Below are 23,710 nucleotides of genomic sequence, written 5' to 3'. Positions count from 1 at the left end.
CTCTTTGTTCCTCTCTGATATTTGCTTTTTAATTTTATTTATTCATCATGGTTTGGTTTATAATAAAAATCAGTGCTTTAAGAAATAATTTGGAAAAAAATTTCTTTAGGCAGACATCTGCATTTTTTATGTAAATGTTTTAAAAATTAGTTAAGGTGTTGGCAGGGGCAGACATGGAACAGAGTATCTCTTAATAAAGCCGGTGGGGACTAGTTCTACTAGTTGGTAGTTGTCCTTCTGTTCGATAGTTAGAAGCTGTGCTACTCCAGAATTACACTTGGAAACATGGCTTTATTTATTTTTAGTTCACTAAGGCATCTGACTTGTTTTTACCCAGAGGGTGTTAACTGCTTTGTCTCTCAGCCTTGTCATTTCTGTGATGTTGCCTCACTGGGAGAAGGAAGCGATCCTTCAGGCTTTTTCTAGGGGTAACTTTGCAATGGCATGCTGTGTATATTGTAAACTACATGTCATTAAGTTCCCTCCCAGAAACTGGGAATGCTTTTATATTTATATCTGCAGGAAACACTGCTGATGATTATAGTGCTTTAATTTGTTTGTGTGTGTGTCAGGGCGGAGGGAGGTGGGGTGGGCTGGATTGTGCCACATGAAGCCTCAAGTCTTCAAGAAGCATGATTTCTTTCAAAACATAGCATCCTTGCTTATCGATTCTAAATCTCAGTTTCTTTTCCCCTCCGGCAGCCGATGGTTTGGGGAGTATAGCAATAGACACGACCCAGCTCAACATGTCTGTGACAGATCCCACAGCCTGGGCCACAGCCATGAACAACTTGGGCATGGTTCCCGTGGGGTTGCCTGGACAGCAGCTTGTGTCTGGTAAGCTTTCCCTTGGTTGTGGGGTTGCCCGAGGCAGTGCCAGAGGGTGTGGGTGACAGGTGCCCGGTAATCTCTGCACTTGGTGAGCGCTGCCCACACAGCCTGAGATTTATGACTAGGGCGCGCTTGGCAGATCATGCTGGGAATGCTTCTACACATCTCCTTGCTCCCCTGCCTCATAACTGTTTTCACAAAAAGTCGCCTTCGCTGTTACTGCAATGTTGTTAATCCCTGTAACCCTGAAACCTCAACTATGGTTTTAAATTTATTTGGTTAAATACAATGGCTAGTATGTGCTGGCCCGTTTGCAAAACCTATTTATTTACATTATTGTATTGGATAGCACAGTCTTGCCTCTGAAATAAACACAAACTTAGTTTTGTTGTTGCTTATGCTAATGCTCTGAGTTTACAAATTGGGACCCAAGACTATAGTTTAGACGGCTTTACCACCAGTGAAGTAGCCGCACTTAAAAGCTCAGTGCATCTTCTGCAAAAGTCTTTATTTTGTCTTTGCCAAACTGTGAAATCATAATACAAGACATTCCCTAACGAGAATGTTTAGAAATATCACAGCTTTGAAGGATTTGTTGAGGATTTTGCTTGCATCCTGTAGAAAGTGCTTTGGAAAAGTGTGTCTGTGTGTGTGTCCCCTTGAGGGGCATGTTTCCCTAAATTGTAAAGAAAGAAAACAACCAGAAAAAAACAGCAATAAAAACAATGTGAAGAAGCAGGTGCTAAGTGGTGTAGGAGACCGCTAATGTAATAATTTCTACTTCAATCTCTAGGGCCCAGGGGTGAAAGTGGAGCTGTGTCTAGGGGGATAAATAGGATTTACATATTCACTCCCTTATTCATTGCTTACACGTGCCAGATCCAGGTCTCCAGCAGTCAGCACAGCAGGTTACATCCTCCTGGAACCCGCCCTGGGGGAGGTGGCAGGCATTACCTGAGGTGCTATAATGGCAGGAAAACAAATTCACCTATAACCCTAAGCTAGGTGAGGGCTGATGGGCCTAAGAAGCCAGTGCTTTGGAAGGTTTCTCAGTTCTGCCACACAGCAAGCACAGCACACTCTGCTGAGTTAGCTAAACATTTAGTTTCTTGTTTCTTTTTACTTTTCTGAACAGAAGTCATAGATGAATAATTCTAATTTAGCTGTAGTACATTTCGGATAGGCAAAATTACTCCATTGTGGAGTGTGATGAAAACTTCCTGCGTTGTACTTTGAGGATTCAGTGTAGGGATATACCAAAAGTCTTCAAAAGAGTCATGCAAATGCATATTATGAAAAGCTATATACAGATTTCCAAAAATTACTGCGTGAAAATAAGCACGTCTTTAAAATTTCTATTTATTTAAGAGGCAGAGAGTTAGAGCGACACAGCCTGCAACTGCTGCTTCACTCTAGGGCTTGACTAGGCCAGGCCAAACTCAGAAACTGAGAACTTAATCCAGGTTGCCCACAGAGGTGGCAGAGATCCAGCTACTTAAGCCTGTACCAGCTGCTTCCCAGGGTGTGTTCTATCTGGTCCTTGGAGTTAGGAGTGGAGCTGGGGCTTGAATCCAGCTTGTAGGATGTGCTCATCTCCAATGGCATCCTAACTGCTGTGCGAAAGCTAGTTGTGAAACATGCACTTCAATTGTCTTTTAATTCCTTTTCCACAGTTTTTTTTTTAAGACTTATTTATTTTTATTGGAAAGGAATGTTAACAGATACAAAGTTCTTCCTTTGCTGGTTCACTCCTCAAGTGGCCACAACAGCCAGAACTGAGCTGGTAGAAAGCCAGGAGCCAGGAGCTTCTTCTGGGTCTCCCATGTGGGTGCAGGGTTTCAAAGCATTGGGTCATCCTTGACTGTTTTCCCAGGCCACAAGCAGGGAGCTGGCTGGGAAGTGGAGCATCTGGACACGAACTGCTGCCCATGTGGGATCCTGGCACATGTAAGGCAAGGAATAAGCCATGAGGCCACCAAGCCAGGACCTCCACAAGATTTTTGAGAAACTCTTCTGTATGCACGCTCATATATGACTCTGTATATATATAAATCCATTTGTGTGTATGTGTGTAAGGTTACTTGCAGTAACATAAAAAAAAAAAAAGACCATGAGATTGGACAGGAAAGAAGGTAAAATGAGAGACAGAGAAAAAAAGACAAACATTGGATTATAGGGCCCAAAGTGATAGCCTAGTGGCTGTTAAGTCCTCATCTTGCTCGTGCTGAGATCCCATATGAGCACCAATTCTAACCCCGGCAGCTCCACTTTCCTTCTGGCTCCCTGATTGTGGCCTGGGAAAGCAATCAAGACAGCCCAAAGCCTTGGGACCCTAGCACCTGTGTGGGAGACCTGGAAGAAGCTCCTGGCTCCTGGCTTTGGATTGGCTCAGCTCCAGCTATTGCAGCCACTTGGTGATTAAATCAATCGACACGATTTTCCTTTCTGTCTCCCCTCCTCTCTGTATATCTGCCTTTCCAATAAAAATAGATAAATCTTTTTGAAAAGATTGGGTTATAAAACATACTTACAAGGTTGACATTATGGCATAATACATAAGCCACCACCTACAATATTGTGATTCCTTTTGGGCAACTTTTCATGTCTCAGCTGCTCCCCTTTTCAACCAGCTGCATGTTAATGCACTTGAGAGAGCAGCAAGACAACCCAAGTGCTTTGGCCCTTGTACCCATGAGGGAGATCTGGGCCTGCCCCAGCAAGGCTATTGGGTCCATTTACAGAATGAACTAGAGAATAAAGATGTCTTTCTCTTTCCCTCAGTTCTCTGTAATTCTGCCTTTCAAATAAACAAATTAAAAAAAAAACCCACACACTTAGGAAATTTATAAAAGGCTCCCAAAATGTTATAAATTTCATACAGTTGAACATCAGTCTACTTCCAGGCTATGTGTGTACACATAAATAACATTTTCTATGGTTTGGCTATGTTTATCCAGGCTCTTTTATCCTAAAGCTGATCTGTCAGATTCGTCCTTCTAGTAACTTGAAAGTAAAGATTTGCATTTTTTCCACTCAAGTTTTCCCAGTGCCTAATTTGAAATATTCACATAGCAGAAATTACTTTACACATCTCACCTCCCACTTCTGTCAGAGAATGTTGTGTGACTTCTGGAATAATCCAAAAAAGCTCAATAATTCATTTTTTTCTCATAATTTTGAGCCTTCTCACATTTTAACCATGACCAATTTATGATTTTCCCAGCAACTCACCATGAAAAGAATTACAGCCCTCCTTGTTATAGATGATTTGCTGTATCTGCCCTGAATTACAGTCCTTATCTCCTGCATTAGCCAAACTGTTGAACCTGTTTCTGAGCCTCTCGGGCTCTAGATGGGCGTCCTGCAATCATTCCCACAGCCTGTGCTTTCACTGTAGTTGGTTTGGTATGCAGGGGCCCCACTGACTACATTTGTTGGCTTGACCTCAGGGTCAGGGTCACGTGTGTGTGATTAGTGAGTACTTATTTTCTTCCCATCTTTTCACTACAGAAATGTTTTCAGTTATACAAAATGTAACATCAACTATACTAAATGTAATTTCAGTTATACTAAATATAATTATAACTATGCATTTTGTTGTCATCCTCAACTGCTTTCCCATTCTAAAATTTTAGATTAATCATATGCAAATATCTTCAGTAGTTTACTTAACCACTGTACAGTTTAATTTAGGCTGTTTCTCTTTGTTGAATACACTAGTGAAATTTGTAGAAACTCTAGCATCTCTAAGTACATGGAAATATCTTACCTTTTCTTTTTGCCTTAAGCACTTTGGTTTTTTTTTCTATTTTTTTTAATTATTTTTTTATGACACAGCTCCATAGGTTCTGAGATTTCCTTTGCCTTCTCCCTAAATCCCCTCCTACCTCCCACTGAGTTCCCCTATATTATTACGATAGTATGGTTCTTCATGAAGTCATAAAACCATCACTGATGGCATGGAAAATGGCAGAGTGCAAAATCCTATTGTCAAGATATGTTGAATAGTTTCATTGAGGGTCCGTCTTTGATCTGGAAGGAGAGATGCATACTACATTATATCCTCATATCTGGACATGAGAGTCTCCATTACTCAGTTATTATACATCCCCTTAATTGAAAAGTCATGAAACAAAATCAACAACAGGAAGAAAAATAGAAATTTACAATGTCATGAATTTAAATAACATGCTACCAAAGACTAATGTGTCACTAAAGAAATGAAAAAAGAAATCAAGAATATTGAAGAAAATGATGCCACTGTGTACCTGTGTTCTGACCTTCTTTTTTCTGCCTCCTTCATTCTGTTTTGGAATTTTCCATAGAATTTTTAATTTGCACTGTTGCATCTTTAATTTTTAATGATTTGGCTTGATTTTGTTTCAACATTGATATTTACTGTGTGATATATTCCTTAAACTCTTTAAGTTATTGTATGTACTTCTGATTGTTAACAAGAAGCTTTATAATGAGTTTTCTGAATGCTGTATCCCCCATTTCCTTGATGTATTCCTCAAGTAACTCTGAAATTGGTAAAGGCTTTTGTTCCTTCACAGGGGAGTGTTCAGTAATACTCAATGTGCCTCTGTCTCCTCTTTTGCTTTTGGTCTTTGTACTTCTGGTTAGCATATTCTTCTCCATGGACCATGTTTCTAAGGTGTGTCGCCCACAGATCTACAGTTCAATTTTGCTTTATTGCATGTGGGTACCCAGTTCTTTGTTTGCAGTCACTTGTGCCAGTCCCTCCAGCATGTTTCAAGTCTGGGCTCTTGGTTTAGACTTCCACCACAGTTTCTGTAGCCCCAGCTCCTGGCTCACCACTCTCCATCTCCTGTGATCCTCTGCTTTGGCTGCACCATTGTCTTTACAACCTTTCTCCCACTTCCAGTTCGAACAGTTCTCAGGAATAGGGAGACACCAGTTGTCCTGCATAACCAGGTTACTGGTGATGCTGATCTTGCCAGAACCTGCTGGCCATTAGATCTGAGAGTCACACAGACCTATTTTGAATCATAGGGTGTCAAAGTTGGTAATATTTTCCTTGTTGAACCAGTGCAATGCTCAGAGCTGAAAGTGAATTTGCTCCTAGCTCAGCGTATGTCCACCTCACTGTTGCCACTGCAGTCTCAGCCTTTGCCACACTGTGCAAAATTGTGCCTGATGTGCCACTTGTAGAGTTCTGGATCTGCTGACCACTACGTTTGGGGTTCTATCCAGATCATTTTGGGTGGAACCTGTAGGATGCCACGTTCATGCACTTCACTGAGCCGGAAATGAGTTTATTTCCAGGTTAGTGCATGCACAATCCCATTCCACAGCCTTTGCCTCCCTTTTCAAAACAGCAACAGATGCAACTTTGTTGGGGTTCTAGACTATGAAATCCAGCCTATTCCCATACCGCCTGTTTGAGATCTGCTGCTCTGTCTTTGCTTCTGGTCAAATCAAATTAACAGGACGGGCAGTTCTTGGTCTGGGTTCACCTGCTGAGCTCCTGGTGAACCCTCCTTCCACCTGGTTGCTGGTGGAACTCCAGCTGACAGTGGAGCTCAGTTTGTCATTCACTGACTACCATGGGGTATCTAGTCACTGCAGTACCACACCATTGTCTCTCCTGCTTTCCTGTGCCTGCCAGTTTCCAGGTGCCCCTCTGCCTTCAACCTTTCTTCTCCTATTTCCTGGAATGTGCACTGTGCTTCACCCTGGCTAATGATTCTCCATCTGTTTAAACGTGCCGTTACTCTATTCTGCCATCTTAATTTTCCAGTATCTTACATTTTCTATGAAGTAATTATCCTATGTTTTTCAGATTTCTTAAGACATACAAATGGGATAACTTATGTGAAATAACATATCATAACTGCATATAATAGGCATACATTAAATAGTAGTTCTCATTCCTCCCTTTACGTTTGTTCTTATTTTTTACAAGTATTATTATAGTGAAAACTTTTATTGCTAGTGCATTTTAGCACTTTTACTAGTTTTTCCAAACTAGTAGAACAAAATAAATAAACATTTTATAGTTTCTTTTTATGTAATGGGCAGTTAACTTTCTAAGACATTTGTATGTATATACATATGTGTGTGAGTGTGTCTATATTTAATATTTGCTAATTTGAAATGCAGAAATAACATCCTGTTAGTTTACCTTAAATTCATTCATAGCTATCCTTATTTATTTTTTTGGTTCCCTTTATTTTTTGCCCAGATCTTCTCTTTTGTGGTGAAATTTTCATTTTAACAGCCTATTTATTTATTTACTTATTTGAAAGTCGGAGTTATTGAAAGGATGGAGGAAGAGACAGAGAATGTCTTCCATTTGCTAGCACACTGTACTCATGGCTGCATTGGTCAGGTGGGGCCAGTCAGTAGCCAGAATCCTGTAACCCCATCCTTGTCTCCCTTGTAGACGACAGGGGCCAAGGCAGTTGGGATATCTTCTACTACTTTCAGAGGCATATTAGCAGGGAGCTGGATTAGAAGTGGAGTGGCTGAGATTCTACTCAGGTTAATGGGATGCTGATGTCTCAGGCAACTGCTTAACCCACTACATCACGATGCTGGCCCAAGTACAGAATTATCTTTTGCTGTACCCATTTATCAGCTAGGATATTTTGTCATTTTAAAAATTGGGTTGTATTTGGTCATTTGTGACATATTTAATCATTGGATGTTTTAAAAATATTTATCTAGACTTCTTTGTCTCCTGATTGGCTCTTAAATGACTCTCATATAATTTTGTTGAATTTCTTCTTTATGAATTATCACATTCTAATTGCAGATTGGGTTACTGGTTTTGAAGTTGATATACAAATATATGCTCAAATTTCAATCTCCCCCCCCCTTGATTTAGTTTTGTAGTTTTTAAAGATCCATTTATTTTTATTGGAAAGACAGATTTACAGAGAAAAAGAGAGACAGAAAAGATCTTCCATCCACTGATTCACTCCCCAAGTGACCACAATGGCCAGAGCTGAACCAATCCAAAGGCAAAAGTCAGGAGCCTCGAGCCTCCTCCAGGCCTCCCACGTAAGTCCAGGGTCCCAAGACTCTGAGTCATGCTCCACTACCTTCGCAGGCCACAACCAGGGAGCTGGAAAGGAAGTGAAGCAGCTGAGGTGTGAGCCAGTGCCCAAAGGGGGTCCTGGAGCTTGCATGGGAAGGATAATCCAATGGCGCCTTCCCACCAGGCAGCTACTTCTGAGTTTTATTGAAGTAAAGTTTGTATGTGTATATTTCTTTTTCCAGAAAATCTGTTATGTACCACTGACCTGGTTTGGCTTTAGCACCGGATTGTTCCCATACTTAGACTTCTGTGATACAGTTCTGTGAAGTAGCTTAGGCTCTTTTTACTGTACCCAAGGTATAGCACTATTTATGTCTTTTCAAGAAACCTAGGATTTTGTTCAGTATGCATGCTGGCCACCCGTGGTGTTTGTCATTGTAACTGGAATGGTAGAGGCAGCCTTTAATATTTGAGAATGGACTTACAAGATTATTTAGTGTGCATTCCTTCCAAGAAACCAGCTCTAAAATGTCTCTGACAGGATTATAGGGAGCTGTGCTTTATGAGTAGTTGCCTTTCTCCAGAAGTTTCTTATATTTCTAAATGACCAGCCACTCTTCCCATATTTGTTAAAATTAAACTGACACCAACTCCCATTCCTCATTGCTTCTTCAATTTATTGAGAGATTAAAATTACCAGTAAAGTAAAGCATACATTTTTCATATCCTTTGATTTTATCAGAAGGATTGCTCAGGAAATCAAACTACTCATTACTGTCATATCATGCCCTTCTGATGGGCTGTTGTGTGTTATAAATACACCCCTTACGTTCTCCTCCCCTCTTTTCATCACAAAATGTTTTCCACCATGATTCCACTCCACTTTCAAGAGCTTCCTGTTTCTTTTTATGAAGTGCTATTTTAGACCCTTAATCCAAATCTCCTTTATCTGCAACACACCATTGTATTGTTAAGATCAGGCTTAAATCTCATACTCAAAGATCTTAATTTCTCTATGAGTTAATTTGTACTACCACTAAAGTTTCATGTTTGCTTTATTTTAATTTTTAAAAGTCCCTTTTAGTTTGAGAAAGAGAGAAGGAAAGAGACAGAGAGAGAAAGATACCTTCCATATCTTCCATCTGCTGGTTCACTTCCCCAAAACCCACAATAGTCAGAGCTGTTTCAGGTAAAAGTTAGGAGTCCATAACTCCAGGAGGACCTCCCCCCTGGGTAGCAAGAGTCTGAGCACTTGAGCCATCATCTGCTGCCTCCCAGGATTTTTCAGAAGGAAGTTGGTTCCGAAGCAAAGGATTCCAAAGTCAAACCAGTAGTTCAGTATGGGATGCAGACATGCTAAGCAATGTCTTAACATACTATACCACAGCATCCACCCAATTCTTTGCTTTAATATTGTGAAGGCTTTTTTTGTTGTTGCTTCTGCTGCTAATTTGTTCTTATTTTGAATACTCTGTAAATTGGTATAATTCAGCTTTTTAGAATTTATTTTTTGAGATGTTAGAGTACTACAGTTATTGTCAAATACCACGTGAGTATTGGTTTTGGAAAACTCTGAGTTAAACACGGGTTTCCTTTCTTTATGCGTTTTCTCAAAACCTTCACAATGCTAATATGCAATGTGCAGTTTTCAAAGAATAGGTTCACTACGTGAGATTCCCCAAACCTAATTTAGCCTGAGAAAAAGCACATGCTAACATCTACCAAGAGATTGAATTATCCTGGAACTCTTGAAGTTTTTCTCCATCCCGCCATTGACTGTGCATAATACCCTCTGCATGACCTGCCTGACAAATTTGTCTTTTGTGTTTTAGTCAAATAGCATCACTCCCTATTGTTAAGTTTCAAAAAGTTTCTTGTGGTCAGAGATCACTGAAGCTCTTCTTGGTTTTCTGTGATGAACATTGTTCATTTCCAGGAGTCCCTGTCTCTGGCATCATATGCCAAAATCTAGAATATCAAATCATGAGCTTTGAAATCATATCTGCGACCAGCTTCTCTGTCTGGATACCCTGGAAACCCAGGATACCCAGGATACCCTGATTTCTTTTGCAAAGTTTTAATCATTTGCTAGAAGGAGACCTGAAAAACAAGAGCTGGTCCCCCATACTTAAAATCTCTATCCAGACCTGTGTGGAAGTACTTTCTGTACATTCCACGGGTATGACCTTGCTCTTCTCTAAACTTGTTAAAAATCTCCTTTCCTAATGCCAGCAGTCCTCCTTCCCTTAACTGTTACTGACTTCAAACTGACATTTATCTGTTACCCCAAGTTTCTTAGCAAGCCATTAGTCCTACTTCAAGTACACATTGCAAAAAAGCCATCACACTTCTCTGTTCTCTGTGATGGAATGATTGCTTCCAAGATAGTGAGTACCCAATCATGATCATTGATTCACTGGGAGCAAATACAGGACTACTGCGTGCTTACAGGTGTCTAGTAGCAGCTTTCATTGTTCTTCTGGCTCACACATGCTGTTTCTCCTTCTCAAGCTCCAAGTTCACTGTTACTACTTGCTTCTTGCTACTCTGAGAAAAGCTTAGCTTTCTTTGGGGGCAACTAAGATTGTCACATTCCCTTCACTGGTGCTCTTCATGGACTCTTCCCAGTCATTGATGTTTCCACTCATTGTAATTCTTCTGAGCTTCCTTTGAATAGCATTTTTTAATATATTGGTTTCTTTCTTGATTTGTTTAATCCTCCCAGGAACACCTTGATCCTCTTTAATATGCCCAGATATGATGAGGCATTTGTTAAATCCTTTCATCTCCTCAAGCATCACTCTTTTAACTGGGATTAACCGCACCAGATGTTGTGCTGAGCACCAGGAATGCAAGGCCTTTCTGTCATGTTTTTGAGTAGGGGTATACACAGAAGAGTTGATAAGCAAATGCAAATCAATATGATAAGTGGTTAAACATACTTAATAAATAAAGGATGCAGTAGGATGTTACTGCAAAGTAAGAAGCAGAGGAGCAGTAGAATTGGGACTGTGTGTATGGTGCATTTGTGTAAACTTTACAGACACCTGATGGGGTTGTGGAGAGGTGGGCAGCAGGAAATGAGATCAGAGGCCAAAGAAGATAGGCTGGCAGTGCTGCCAAGTTGTGATCCTGTGAGTGCAAATGCAGTGATGGGCGGTTGACTCCTGAAACATTTATTGGTGGAAGCAGCAGGAATGGATGAAGTCCACACGGATTGTAAGGAAAGCGGGGAATCAACATCACTCTCTCTCAAGTTGCTAACTTTGTACGTCAGACAAGTGGCAGGGTGACTTGCTGAGAAGAGTAGGTAGGGAACCTAGCAATGATGAGGTGAGGGAAGAGAAGAGACTGACTTCTTTTGAGTTTAAGTAATCTGTTGACAGGACACATGTGGTGGGCAGTCCAGTCTGTGCTGCTCGAGCCCAGGAATGTAGCGTTAGCAGCCACACCAAGTGGGCTGACATGGATGTTCTAGGGAGCTTTCTGCCCCACCACACTTGTGCTGTGAAATTAGAGTCCTCAGATACGTGCTTGACCACGTATCAGTCTAACCTCTGCTGGTCACTCCACATCTGTCCTTCATCTATTTTCCTTCTTCAATCCACTGGGCTCTGTCCATTGTTGAGCTCTAAGGTGTGAACTAAAAGATGTGGGGAGAGAGAAAAATATGTAATCTTTTAAAAAATTTACTTATATAAAGTGAACATGTTTCATGCATTTCACCATAGTTTTTTTTTTCAAGATTTATTTATTATTTTTTTTTTATTGCAAAGTCAGATACAGAGAGGGAGGGACAGAGAAGGAAGAGCTTTCATCTGTTTGTTGATTCACTTCCCAAGTGGCCACAACAGCCAGAGCTGAACCAATCTAAAGGCAGGAGCCAGGAGCTTTTTCTGGGTCTCCCATGTGGGTACAGGGCCCCAAGGCTTTGGGCCGTCCTAGACGGCTTTCCCAGCCCACAAGCAGGGAGTTGGATGGGAAGCAGGGCTGCCGGGATTAGAACCAGTGATCATATGGGATCCCAGTGCATGTAAGGTGAGGGATTTTAGCTGTGAGGCTACCTCACCAGGCCCCCTTACAGTACAGTTTAAGAATACAGTAATGTTTCCCATTCTCTCTCTTGTCTGTGCTCCACCCTCTTTCCTCATTGATTTTCTTCTTGATTTTCATGATGACATGCTTTAACTTTACTTCACAATCACAGGCTGAACTCTCCATTAGGTAATGAATTCAACAAATAGCAAACAGAAAAAAACACTGTTTCTAAAGAGTGCAAAGGTTATAAACAATATCTCAAAATGTCAATTCTGTTCATAAACATTTTTTCTACTCTGTATATTTCTTAGTCAAGATCAAGGACCATATGTATTTGTCTTTCTGGGTCTGGCTTATTTCACTAAGCCTAATGGTTTTTAGTTGTATCAATTTTACTGTAAAGGACAGAAAGGATTTCATTCTTTTTAATGGCTGAGCAGTATTCCATAGTGTAATATGTACATTTTCTTCATCTAGTCATCATCTTACAGATATCTTAACTGATTCCGTGTGTTAGCCATTGTGCTTTGATTTGCTATAAACATAGGAGTGCAGGTGACTCCCATATAGTGATTTCATTTTCTCTGGGTGAATTCCCAGGAGTAGAATGACTGGGTCATGTGATGGATCTATTTTCAGATTTTGAAGCATCTCCATACTGTCTTCCATAATGGTTGTACTGGTTTACATTCCATCATCAGAAAATTGGGGTACCTTTCTTCCTACATTCTCACCAGTATTTTCCCCTCATTTTTGTATGATAGCCAGTCTACTGGAGTGAGGCAAAATGTCATTATGGTTTTTATTTGCATTTCCCTGATGGCAAGTGACATGTATCAGTTGGCTATTTGGATTTGATCCTTTAAGAAATGCCAGTATATATCCTCTACCCATTTCTTAGCTGGACTGTTGTTGTGTTTCTTGAGCTCCTTACAGATTCTAGATAATAAATCCTTTAACAGCTGCATAGTTTGCAAATATTGTTTCCCATTTTGCCTGCTGCCTCTTCACTTTGTTGGATTTCCTTTGCAGTGCAGAGGCTTCTTAGCGTGGTATGACCCCATGTGTTTGTTTTTTCTATTGTTTTGTGTGCTTCTGGATTCTTTCCCGTGTCTCTGCCTATGCCAGTGTGTTACAGTGTTTACCCAGGTTTTCCTCTAGTCATTTGATGGTGTCAAGTTTTAGATTTAAAACCATGAGCCACTTTGAATTAAGTTTTGTATAAGGTGTGAGCTAGGAATCTTGTTTCACACTATTGTGTTGTGACATTGAATTTTTCCTGTACCACTCATTCAAGAGACTGTCCTCTTGAGAGACTGATTTTACTTCTCTTGTCAAAGATTAGTTGGTTGCAGATGGATGGATTAATTTCTGGGGTTTCTCTTCTGTTCCATCGGACTACGTGTGTGTGTGCGTGCGCGCGTGTGCACACACACGCCAGTGCCAGGTCATTTTGATTATTACTTCCTTCTAGTTTGTTCTGAAATTTGATATTGTAATGCCTTCAAATTTTTATTTGTTTTTTTAAAGATTGCTTTAGCTATTCAGGATCTCTCGTGTTTGCATACAAATAGCATAATTTTTACTACAGCTGGTATTTTTATAATTTTTACTATTGCTGGTGTTCTGACTGGAATCTCATTGAATCTATAAATTGCTTTGGATATTTGGGGCAATATTTGATATTATTTCTACCAATCCAGGAATATGAGAAATTCTTCTACTCTTTTGTGTCTTCTTTTATTTCTTTTTAAAAAATATTCTGTAATTTTCTTTGTAGAGATCTTTCACATTCTTGGTTAGACTTATTCTAGGGTATCTTGAAATCCTGCCTGTACCATTACTTCAGTTTACTGAGACATTCATGAATCTGTTGAGAACTCATGCCACAAACCTGTTTTTAAAATTAAGGTGGTACCAGATTTGCATGATTCCTTGTATGAGTCCCTTCAGACATTTCTGGTGACAATGACACAAGCATGGTTGAGGGGCTCCAGACGGCCTGGAGGGCAGTGGGATGACAGTGGAGCTGCCTACAAGATGATGCTCTGAGCTCCCACTTGTCTTTATTTTCCATATTGTTGAAAGATTTCTCATTATCCAGTGCCTGCAAGCAAACAAGCCATTGAATATGTTTCACACCGTATCAGCCTGATTCCCCGTATTTTTGATAGTTCGCTTATACTTTGCAATTTTTTCCCCTCTTCTCTGTAAAATCAGAACAGAACAATGGTAGATTATTCATTCTTCACATTATTACGAAAGGCTAAAAAAATTCAGCCTATTTCACAAAGTACTAGGAAAATAGTGGTTTAGTTTACATGGCAGAGGTGATGCTTTTTGGGGCATTTGTGTTTCCAGAAAAAGCAGATGTTACCTGAATAGCTGTGTGATTAGAGGCAGTTGTGATATGACGAGTAAAAAGGGAAAGCCTAATTTGGCCTGGAGATATGGGGTGATGGTGCTTCAGAAAAGGTTCCTCTAATGATATCATTAAATGTCTATCTTTTAGTCTAAGATCTAAAAGATAAATACAATTAACCAGGTAGAAGGCAGGAAGTAGGACAGAAAGAGAAGTTTGTAAAGATAAGATGATCCTAGAAGGAGAAAGTGAAAAGACCTAAGGTGTCAGGACCTTACAGAAAGTGGAGAAAGTGAGTTATGTGGGCAAGAGGTAGTGGTTAGAATGGCCTCAGATGTATAGGTTGATGCCTAACATAAGTCTGGAAATGTTGCTTTGGGCCATATCAGGCCTTCCGATGTTTGAAGTACAGATATTACTGGAGTACAAATGATGGAAATATTTGAATTCTGACACACTTGGAAAAAAATAGTCACCCATTTGTTTTACAGGGATTGGACTGGAGAGTGCTAAGATGAGAGGCTGAAGGTCCCCATGTAGAACTGCAGGTCCAAAAAGGGATTTTGACAGAGGGTTCAGATATGTCCGTTTGGGCCTGTAGCATTGATCTGTTGGCAATACACATGCTCTCTAGGAACTTGCATTTCATTGCTGTCCTTAGGATGGATTTGTCTGCAGAAATTCTCATAGCAACAGAGTTGGTGGAAAATTGTTTCCACAAAAATATTTGCTTCTTTCTGTACCATGTTCTCAGTAAGGTAATTGACATCACTTAAAACAAGTCAAGGATTGCTCTCAGATATCTCCCCATAAGTGACATTGGCCAGATGTTACAAAATGAAATTCCTTGTCAAATCCTTAATATAATTTAATCCTTTGAATGCAATATAATATAGCCATTTTCTCTCTCTTGAATGAGCAAGACAAATTTGTTTTGTATTCAATCCTTCTGAGTAATGAATGTGTATTTTAGCTTTCTGTACATAGTACCACAAATATTTCAAAAACTTTTTGCACAAGTTTTTACCTCTTGATTAATTTAGTCTTTAATTTAGGCTTTTTGTCATGTTCTGGCATATGTGCTACATACTAACCCTTAGAACTATGCTAGTCACTTTTGTTACCAACATAACAGAAATCACAGAAAATATTTTTAGATAATTACCTGTGTTTATATATGCATATGTAAAACATCAAAAAGTTGTTGGAAATGGAATTGAAAGATAAATTCATTCTTCAAACAAAAATGTTTAAAGTCCATGAATATTTTGGGTGTGAGACATATTTATATTTAAAACTATTTATTTTTTATTTTCCACAATAGTTTTATAAGTATAGGGGTTCATCCCTCCCTGTCTCCCCCCACACACTGTGTGTCCCCATGTCATATATGTTTCACGTGAGTGTTTTGAAGAGCCAATGTATTTATATATATATATATAAACATATATATATAAATAGATAGATAAATAGATAGATATTCCATACACTCTACAATGTGTAAGGATGTCTACACATCAGTCACATACATTCACTGAGTTTTTCTTGTTTACTCTACAATAGAGGTGCTTCCACATCCAACAATTCTGTAAGCAGAGGGAAAATATTTGCAGTGCACAGGAGACAGCTGGATCCTTCCCTCAGAGTATACATTAGAATTCAGCAAAGGACAAAGAAGAAAAGCCAAACAGTTAACTTTGCATGTTAAAATTGCATTTGCATGTTCTCATTCTGGTGTGTGTGTGTGTCTGTACCTTATAATATGTTGGATTTTTGTCCTAGACAAAAAGAAGCCAAAGATTTTATTTTTAATAACTTAATTGCACACTTGACTTTTCTATCACTTGTTTCCTTTTTATTATTCTGCAGCCTTAGCATTTACTGTGTGTTGCAGTGTTCTTGAGTCTTAGATCTATCATATTCTGTGTGCATATAACTGTTCTATCATTTATGTAATGGACTTTGCTTGGCACCTTCTATGGAAAAAATCCCGATGTAATTTATCTTTGCATTTCTTCTGTCACCAGTAGCAGAGAAAGGTGCTCAGTAACTCTATTGGTGAATGAATATACCATTCGATTCATTTCTATAAATCCTTAAATGACAGCATATTGTATTTGGAAAAGTCCTATTTCATACCTATTTTTCAGACTGTCCCGGAATGGAGATTGTATGTCTTTAATCATGGCTAGGGATAAAGCATAACCACTATCCCCACCCCCCATTACTTGACATTTGTAATGTATTTTTCTGGTAATTGAGCATTATCTTTCCAGACGACTTCTGTTTTTTAAAATAAAAAGAAGATGTATCTTGACTGCTCCTCCTTTATCGTGTTTATGCCGCATCTGCCTTCCTGTACATGTGCCAAATGTTTGTCCTGTTTCAGTGTGCTTGTCTACTAATTCTTTTACCCATGACATCTCTAAGCCTTACGATTTTTCTTTCTTTAGTGTTCCACTGCCTCCATCTCTTTTTGTGCCTGTTAATTTTCACAGGTGCATTTAGTGTTGTCATAATTTTTCGATAGGTTTTTTTAGTGAATTTGATGTCAGGTGCTGTGTTTTTCTGTATTCCTCAAAGTATCTGGGAGATTGGTTCAGAGATGCAGTCAGGTTCTGCAGAATATCCCCAGGCTTGTGTGGAGGCTCGAGTCATTGGTCCAGCTGGGCCTGAAACCCAGAGATGACCCAGTCCAACTGGTCCTCAGTATGTGTTAAGGTTTCTGCTCTTTGGCTGTAGGGATCTTGACCTGTCCCCAGTCCACTGGAAGCCCCAGCAGTCATTCCTACTAGCTGTTTCCTTGGGGCTTGTCGTCAGACTCAGCCCTTACCTTAATGTGCCTGTCCTGCTGAGGCATAGCCAGAGACTCTGGGGAGGAACTCCTGCGAGTCTTGAGGGCTCTGGCTCAGTTTGAGCTCCTTCCTCTGAAGTATGGTGTCAGACAGACATGGCCCTCACTAACGTTGAACTCAGGTAGATCTCAGGCTGCATTTAGTTTCTCTTTTTTGCAATAAGTCCTGCAAGCTTTCGAGACCATGACACAGAGCCTACTGTAGGGCTTAGTTCATCTCTTTTCCTTCTCTTAGTAAAGACTGCCCTGCACCTCTTGTTTTCCTGGGCCTGAGAACTAATTTTGCATAATTCGTGTGATTTCTTTTTTTAGCTGCTGAAGGCAGGGGGATAAATTCCATTCCTGCTACTTTCTTGTAGCTCAAAGCAGTTTTCAAGGCTTTAAAAAATGTTTGTATGTATTTCCTGGAGGTACAATCAGAATAAATCTGAGGCTATAAAATGAATGACTTACTAGGAATGCAAAGGAGGAGTAATAAAACCTATCAATTATTGAGCACCTAATATATGCCAAGTACTCTTAAGTATCTTGCTGCATTTAATCTTCTGAGAGTCAAATATCAAGAACTCCATTCTGTAGAAGAAAACTGAGCTTGGGTGACATAACTCTCCCACAGTTACCAAGGTCAGAGAAGGTAGTGCTGAAATTGATACCCAGATCTGTTTTCCCAACCAGTTTGCACTAGATTAGAACTTGGGAGAGAAAATCACTACAGCCAAAAAAAAAAAAAAAAACGCCCTGCATTTTTGCCTCAGGTTAGTCTTATATTTTACATAAAAACTCCTTTGATAGAAATGTATCACTGAAGGGGAAACCATAGACATGTTTATATTATATTGAGATTTGAAAACATTTCAGTGCTTAAGCTTTTAACACTTGTCATTTTTAAATCAATTAATTTTAGTTATTTAAGAGAAGATTTCATGTATTCATATTTATTAACCTCATAATGATATTTCCTATCCTCCCTCTTCTTCCTCCCATCCTCCCTCCTACCCTCCCTTACTTCTTTCCTCTCTCTCTCTCTCTCTCTCTCTCTGTCTCACTCTCTCTCTCTCTCTTGCTCTCTTTTAATTTTTGTGGCAACATACTTTCAACTTATTTTGAAGTCATAGGCGTGTGCTTGTCGTTTTTTATTTTGCCTGAAATCTGGAGATTTCTGTGAAGGCTCAATAGTTTTGAATCTGGATTCTAATGATGTAGAACTTGTGCTAAAGCTTAGCCAAGAACAGTTTAGAAATATCAAGTAGACTACCAGGAATAAGACCATGAAAGTAACCAAGAAAAAAAATTTTTTAATTATGGAGAGGATAGAGACATTTCAGTCTAAAAATCAATAGAAAGATCCAATTTAAAGAAGAATAACTTATAGTTAACATAGTTAAGATGGACTTGGATCAATTCCAGTAATCACTGCAGGGATATAGAAGTGTAGAACACGTGGGCTTGGTTAGCTACCTACTGAGAGAATTCGTAGTGGATGACCTCAGTTTTTTAGAAAAATAGGAGGCAAGATCATCTGCTGAGAAATGGGCTGGTGGCGAATGGAGACTGTGACAGGGGAGAACCCTTCAAGGCAGTCGCTGGGATAGGAGAGAGAAGCCAGACAGTGAAGTATGTAGTAAGGCTGCTAAAGATTGCTGGAAGTCCTACTTGGTTTGTGACAGGAATATTTTGTCTGTTCAGGAGACAGACACAGAGAAGGAATATGGGTTTTATCCAAGATTGGGTTCAGTACTCATCACTGCAGTAAAAGGATGGGGGTACAAAGATAGAAGGCCACATTTACAGGAGGGAAATAGCAGAGCTGGACTCCAGCACAAATATGAGGTGGAGAAATGAAGAAAGGGGAGGGAGTGGTAAAGGCAATGGTGACAGCAAGCAGGAAGCTAGCAGGGGAGGAAGGCAGGAAGAAGGAGGTGCGGTAGCAGTGATACAGGGGTGAGAGGACTTGCTGTGATATTTGCAGACGAAATAAAATTTCCCATACATGTTGAGAAACTGTTTTCAGGAGGCAAAGATGACCCTCAAGCCTGAACTCTTAGATTTGAATCCAAACTCCTTCCCTTACCTATGTAGGCTTGAAAAAACGATTTTACTTCTCTGAGTTGTTTGTCTATAAAGCAAGAGATGGTAATGTCAATATTAGAGAATTGTTGGCAGTTTCCAAAATGAGTAATAAAAAGTATAGCACATATTGTAGGCAATATGTTAGTTTTTCTCAGATTGAAGAATAGTTTAGGAAAAAGTATGAAAGGGAACAAGAATAACCTCTTTTAAAAAGATTATTACTGATTTGACAGATGCACTGTATACACACACACAGAGAGAGAGAGAGAGAGAGAGAGAGAGAATGAATAGAAGAGAGATTTTCCATCCTTCTGGTTCACTCCATGTATGACCACAATGACCAGGGCTGGGCCAAACCAAAGCCAGGAATCAAGTCTCCCACATGGGCAGCAGGGACCCAAACACTTGAGCCATCTTCCACCGCTTCTCCAACACAATAAACAGGGAGCTGGATTGGAAGTGGTACAGCTGGGACACAAGCCAGAGCACGTATGCAATGCTGGCACCACGGATGGTGGCTTTATCCTCTTTGCCACAATGCTGTGCCCCAAAACACAGTAGATGATTGCATTATATAGTATGAACATCTTAGTAATGCTAATTCTTCTAAGCCAATAACAAAAGATACCTTTCTGTTCGTTTTGTATTTGTCCTTGATAGCTTCATTCATTAGTATTTTATACTTGTCATTTCAGAGATCTTTGACTTTCTTAGTTAAATTTATTCCTAAATATTGGAATTTTGGGTGGTAGTGTAAAGGGATTTTTTAATCTCTCTTTCAGCAAGATCATTATTGGTATATAGAAATGCTGCTGTCTGTATTTTGGGTTTGTATCCTGCTAGTTTAATGAATGGGTGCATTAGTTCTAACAACAATCACATTTTCCTTCAGCAAAATCATGTCATCAACCAACATGAATATGTTGACTTGCTCCTTTCCAATTTTGATGTCCTTTAATTCTTTCTGTTCTCTAATTATTTTCACTAACACTCCAAATACTTAATTGAATAAGATTGGCATAAGTGGACAACTTTGTCTTGTTCTAGAAATACAAGGAAGTGCTTTCAGTTTTCCCCCATTTGGTATGATGCTGGTTGTGAACTTATCAAATAAGATTTGTTGAAATATGCTGTTTCTATGCTTTATTTGCTGAGATTTTGTTGTTGTTGTTATGAAGACAGTTATTTTTCTGCATTTATGTATTGTTTTATTTTGCGTCTAACATGCTTTTATTCTTCATTTTGTTGATGTGATTTATGATACATATTGGGAATGTTAAACCACCTCTGACTCCATGGGATAAATACAATTCGACTGTGATGTATCATCTTTTTGTGTAATGTTGAATTTGTTTTCCTAATATTCTGTGAATTTCTGCATTTGTGTTCATTCAAAATGTCAGTGCATGTTGTGTGTGTGTGTGTTGTGCCTTTGTTGGGCTTTGGTATCTGAGTAAAATTGGCATCATAAAAAGAGAGATTGGCAAGTTTAAATCCTTTCTAATATTTTGGAATAGTTTATTAAGTATTAGAATTAATTCCTCTAAGTCTTTTATAGGCTCCGTGAGTAAAGCCATTGGATCTTGAACTTTCCTTTGATGACAGATTTTTATTTATTTTTCAGTCTCATTACTTGTGTGAGCGATCTGTTTTAATTTTCTGCATCTTCCTATTTAGTCTTAAACCATATGTATGCAGCAATGTAGGAATTTGCCTTTTTCACAGCGTAGAATTGTTCATAGCAGTTTTTTCTTTGTATTTCTGTGTATTTTTGTGATGCCTTTTTTACCTCTGGTTTATATACCTGGCTTTCTTTTATTTTTCTTTTTTCTTTTTGTTTCTCAGTTTGGGTAAAGGTTTGTCTACTTCACCTATTTTTTAAAAATTAGATCATTGCTTGATCTTTTTCAGTTTTTTAAATTTTGATTTTATTAATTCCTGTCCTTATGTTTATTATTTCTTGCCTTCTGCTAATTTGGGATTTGTGCGTAAGTGGTAGATGCAAATGCTTTCAAGTCTTGTGTGGAAGATCTAGTTTGCTCAACAATTATGTTACGGTCTATATGTTTATGACCATTCAGAATTTATCATGGAATAATAAAATAAAGAAGTTTTTAAAATTTAGCTGTGGAATATTTCCTCACAGGTGATATATTAGGACATGTGGTTCTTTGGGTGGTGATTAGGTCAGGAAGGCAGAGGCCCTGTGAATGGGATTAGTAACCTGTGTTCTGGCTGCTCCAATTCCCTGCTAATGTCCTGAGAAGATAGTAGATAATGGCTCAAGTCTGTGGGCTCCTGCACCCATGTGGAGATGCTGAAGATTCTCCTGGCACCTGACTTCATATAGGCTCAGCTCTGCTATTGTGGTCTCGTGGGAATGAATCAGTGGCTGGAAAATCTCTCTGTTGCTCTTTCTGTACCTCTGCCATTATAATTAAAGAGAAGAAAAGAGAAAAGGTGAGGGTCAATCAGCCATATACCTCCCTCCCTCGCCTCCCTTGATAGGATATAAAAAGCCGAGGTCATCTAGGAAATAGACCTATACTAGTCATCAGATCAGCCAGCACCTTAATGTTGTACTTCCCCATTCCAGAACTGTTTAAAAAATCAACTTCCAATGCATATAATAAGCTTACCAGGCTGCGGTGTTTTGTTATAACAGCCTAAGCAGACTAAGACACACTGTACGTAAAATCTCTTTGATTCATTTTAACCTTGAAAAAAGATGTGTTGAGCACCAAGACATGCATTGTGTAGCTGTAATAAATTTTGTTCCTTTCTCATCAGGACCCCGGCTTTGCTGTCGTAGAAGATACAGTTTTCACCTTGAGCCCTTGCTTCTAGAAGTTTATGGTTGCAGGGTAGAGGGACACTTTATCCTTAAGGGGAAGGAGAAATACTGTAGTCTTCAAGTTCCATTAAATCTTTGTGACCACAAGGGCATCTTTAAGGAAATATTCTTCACTTCACTGGATGGCACCCCTGTGACCTCCACTGGTTAATGCTTCCTAGTCATTTATTCCATCTCAGCAGGAAAAACAGGCCACGGCGCCCTAACGGGAGGCGACTAAAGTCTCCACAGGGAACCCCTCACACAGAATGAATCATTGCTGATGAGGTTCTAACCAGAGACATTTTTATGAGCTGTGCAATCACTCAAAAACGCTCGTTTCAGATTTTCAAGTCTTAGTAGCCTCTCTTCTAGAAACCATGTATTTGAGAACATTTCTTTGAATTTCTTCATCCCCGACTGTGAGAAAATACTGCCTAGTCATGGGTAGCAAAAAGGCAATTTAGAAAAATAATAGAGGAAGATGATGATTTCATCCTTGTCTGGGTTTTCTGTCATCCTTGCTGCGACTTGGCCAGGAGAGGTGCAGGCTGGAGATTTGGCAAGAGCAGGGCCAGGAGTCTATTGGCAATGGACAGAGAAGACTTGGAATGTGCAGGAAGGGAGGTAGCTAGTAATGGCTCAAGTAGCTGTGCTCCTGCCATGCACAGGGGAAACCTGAATTGGCTTCTGCGATCCTGGGTTTCGTCTGGACCATTTTGCAGGCTTTGAGTAATGACTCCTCATATGGAAGTTTAGTTTGTTGTCTGATTCTCTTTGTGTGTGTGTTTCTCTCAAATGAATAAACAAATAAACTTGTGTTTTAATCCTAACATTCTATGACTAAGGAAATTGTAATCAAGGATACCAAGCATTTTTATGTACGGTGCTGAACTGCCTGGCATCCAGCACTGAGGAAATAAAACAAAATGGTAACTTTTAACAGCAACCCCGGAAGATTGTCATTATAATTAAGGCAAGCTTCTTGGTGTGGTTGGTGGTGTGAGTGTGTATGTGTGTGTATTCTTTAATGAATTCAGAGAGCCCCTGCTGAGTTAATCACACATAGGGCCCTGTGAGTGATGTATCAGTCACCAGGAGGAATTCTAGTGTGTCTGGGCTTTGAAGGAGCAAGTTACAAGAAAAGGAAGGACACAGTGCTGCCCGTTTCAGGGTTTGGGTTTTGCAGTGATAGTCTACCGAATAACAGACAGACGGAAGGAGAACTGATGAGAGGCTCGCAGCTTGAGCATCTTCCATAAAAGGTGGAATCCGTTTCTTACCAATAGAAAGTAATGAGGGCACAGACTATCTAAAATCCCATATAAGCAACCTTGGATATTTTTGTGTCATTGCCATTCATCATCACTGTGACTCATTTCTGTATTTATAATTTTCTTAAGAAAATTAGAAACTTTCTTAAAGTACCTGAGTGGTAAAAAAAAAAAAATGATAGTTTCTCATTTTCTTCCATTTACTAAGTTCCTTTTGGTGGTATTATTATTATTGTTGTTGTTGTTTGCTTTGTTTTGGTTTGGCTTTTAGGAGGCACAGAGAGAAAGAGAGATTGCTCCCATCCACTAGTTCACACCTTCAATATAGACAACAGTTGTATCTGGGTCAGACTGAAGCCAAGAAACAGGTACAAGTCCATGCAGGCAGCAGGGACTCAGCTTCCTCCCTGGCTATACAATAGCTCAATGTTAGAATTGGAAA

General features: G+C 39.5%; 1 protein-coding gene across 2 annotated transcripts in view; it reads left to right on the top strand.

Annotated features, from left to right (window-relative positions):
* The first annotated feature begins 702 nt into the window (after positions 1-702).
* ENOX1 (ecto-NOX disulfide-thiol exchanger 1) overlaps positions 703-23,710 on the top strand; it is a 190,270-nt gene continuing 167,262 nt past the window's right edge. For both annotated transcript variants that reach the window (XM_040991043.1, XM_040991044.1), the window contains exon 1: positions 703-837. In XM_040991043.1, the coding sequence (XP_040846977.1) occupies positions 747-837 (91 nt within the window). In that variant the 5' untranslated portion in view covers positions 703-746. The remainder of the gene's footprint in view (positions 838-23,710) is intronic.

Source organism: Ochotona curzoniae, unplaced genomic scaffold (genome assembly GCF_017591425.1).
Source record: "Ochotona curzoniae isolate NIBS_2020 unplaced genomic scaffold, NIBS_Ocur_1.0 contig_64, whole genome shotgun sequence".
NCBI lineage: Eukaryota > Metazoa > Chordata > Mammalia > Lagomorpha > Ochotonidae > Ochotona > Ochotona curzoniae.
This window is presented reverse-complemented; position numbering and strand designations above follow the sequence as displayed.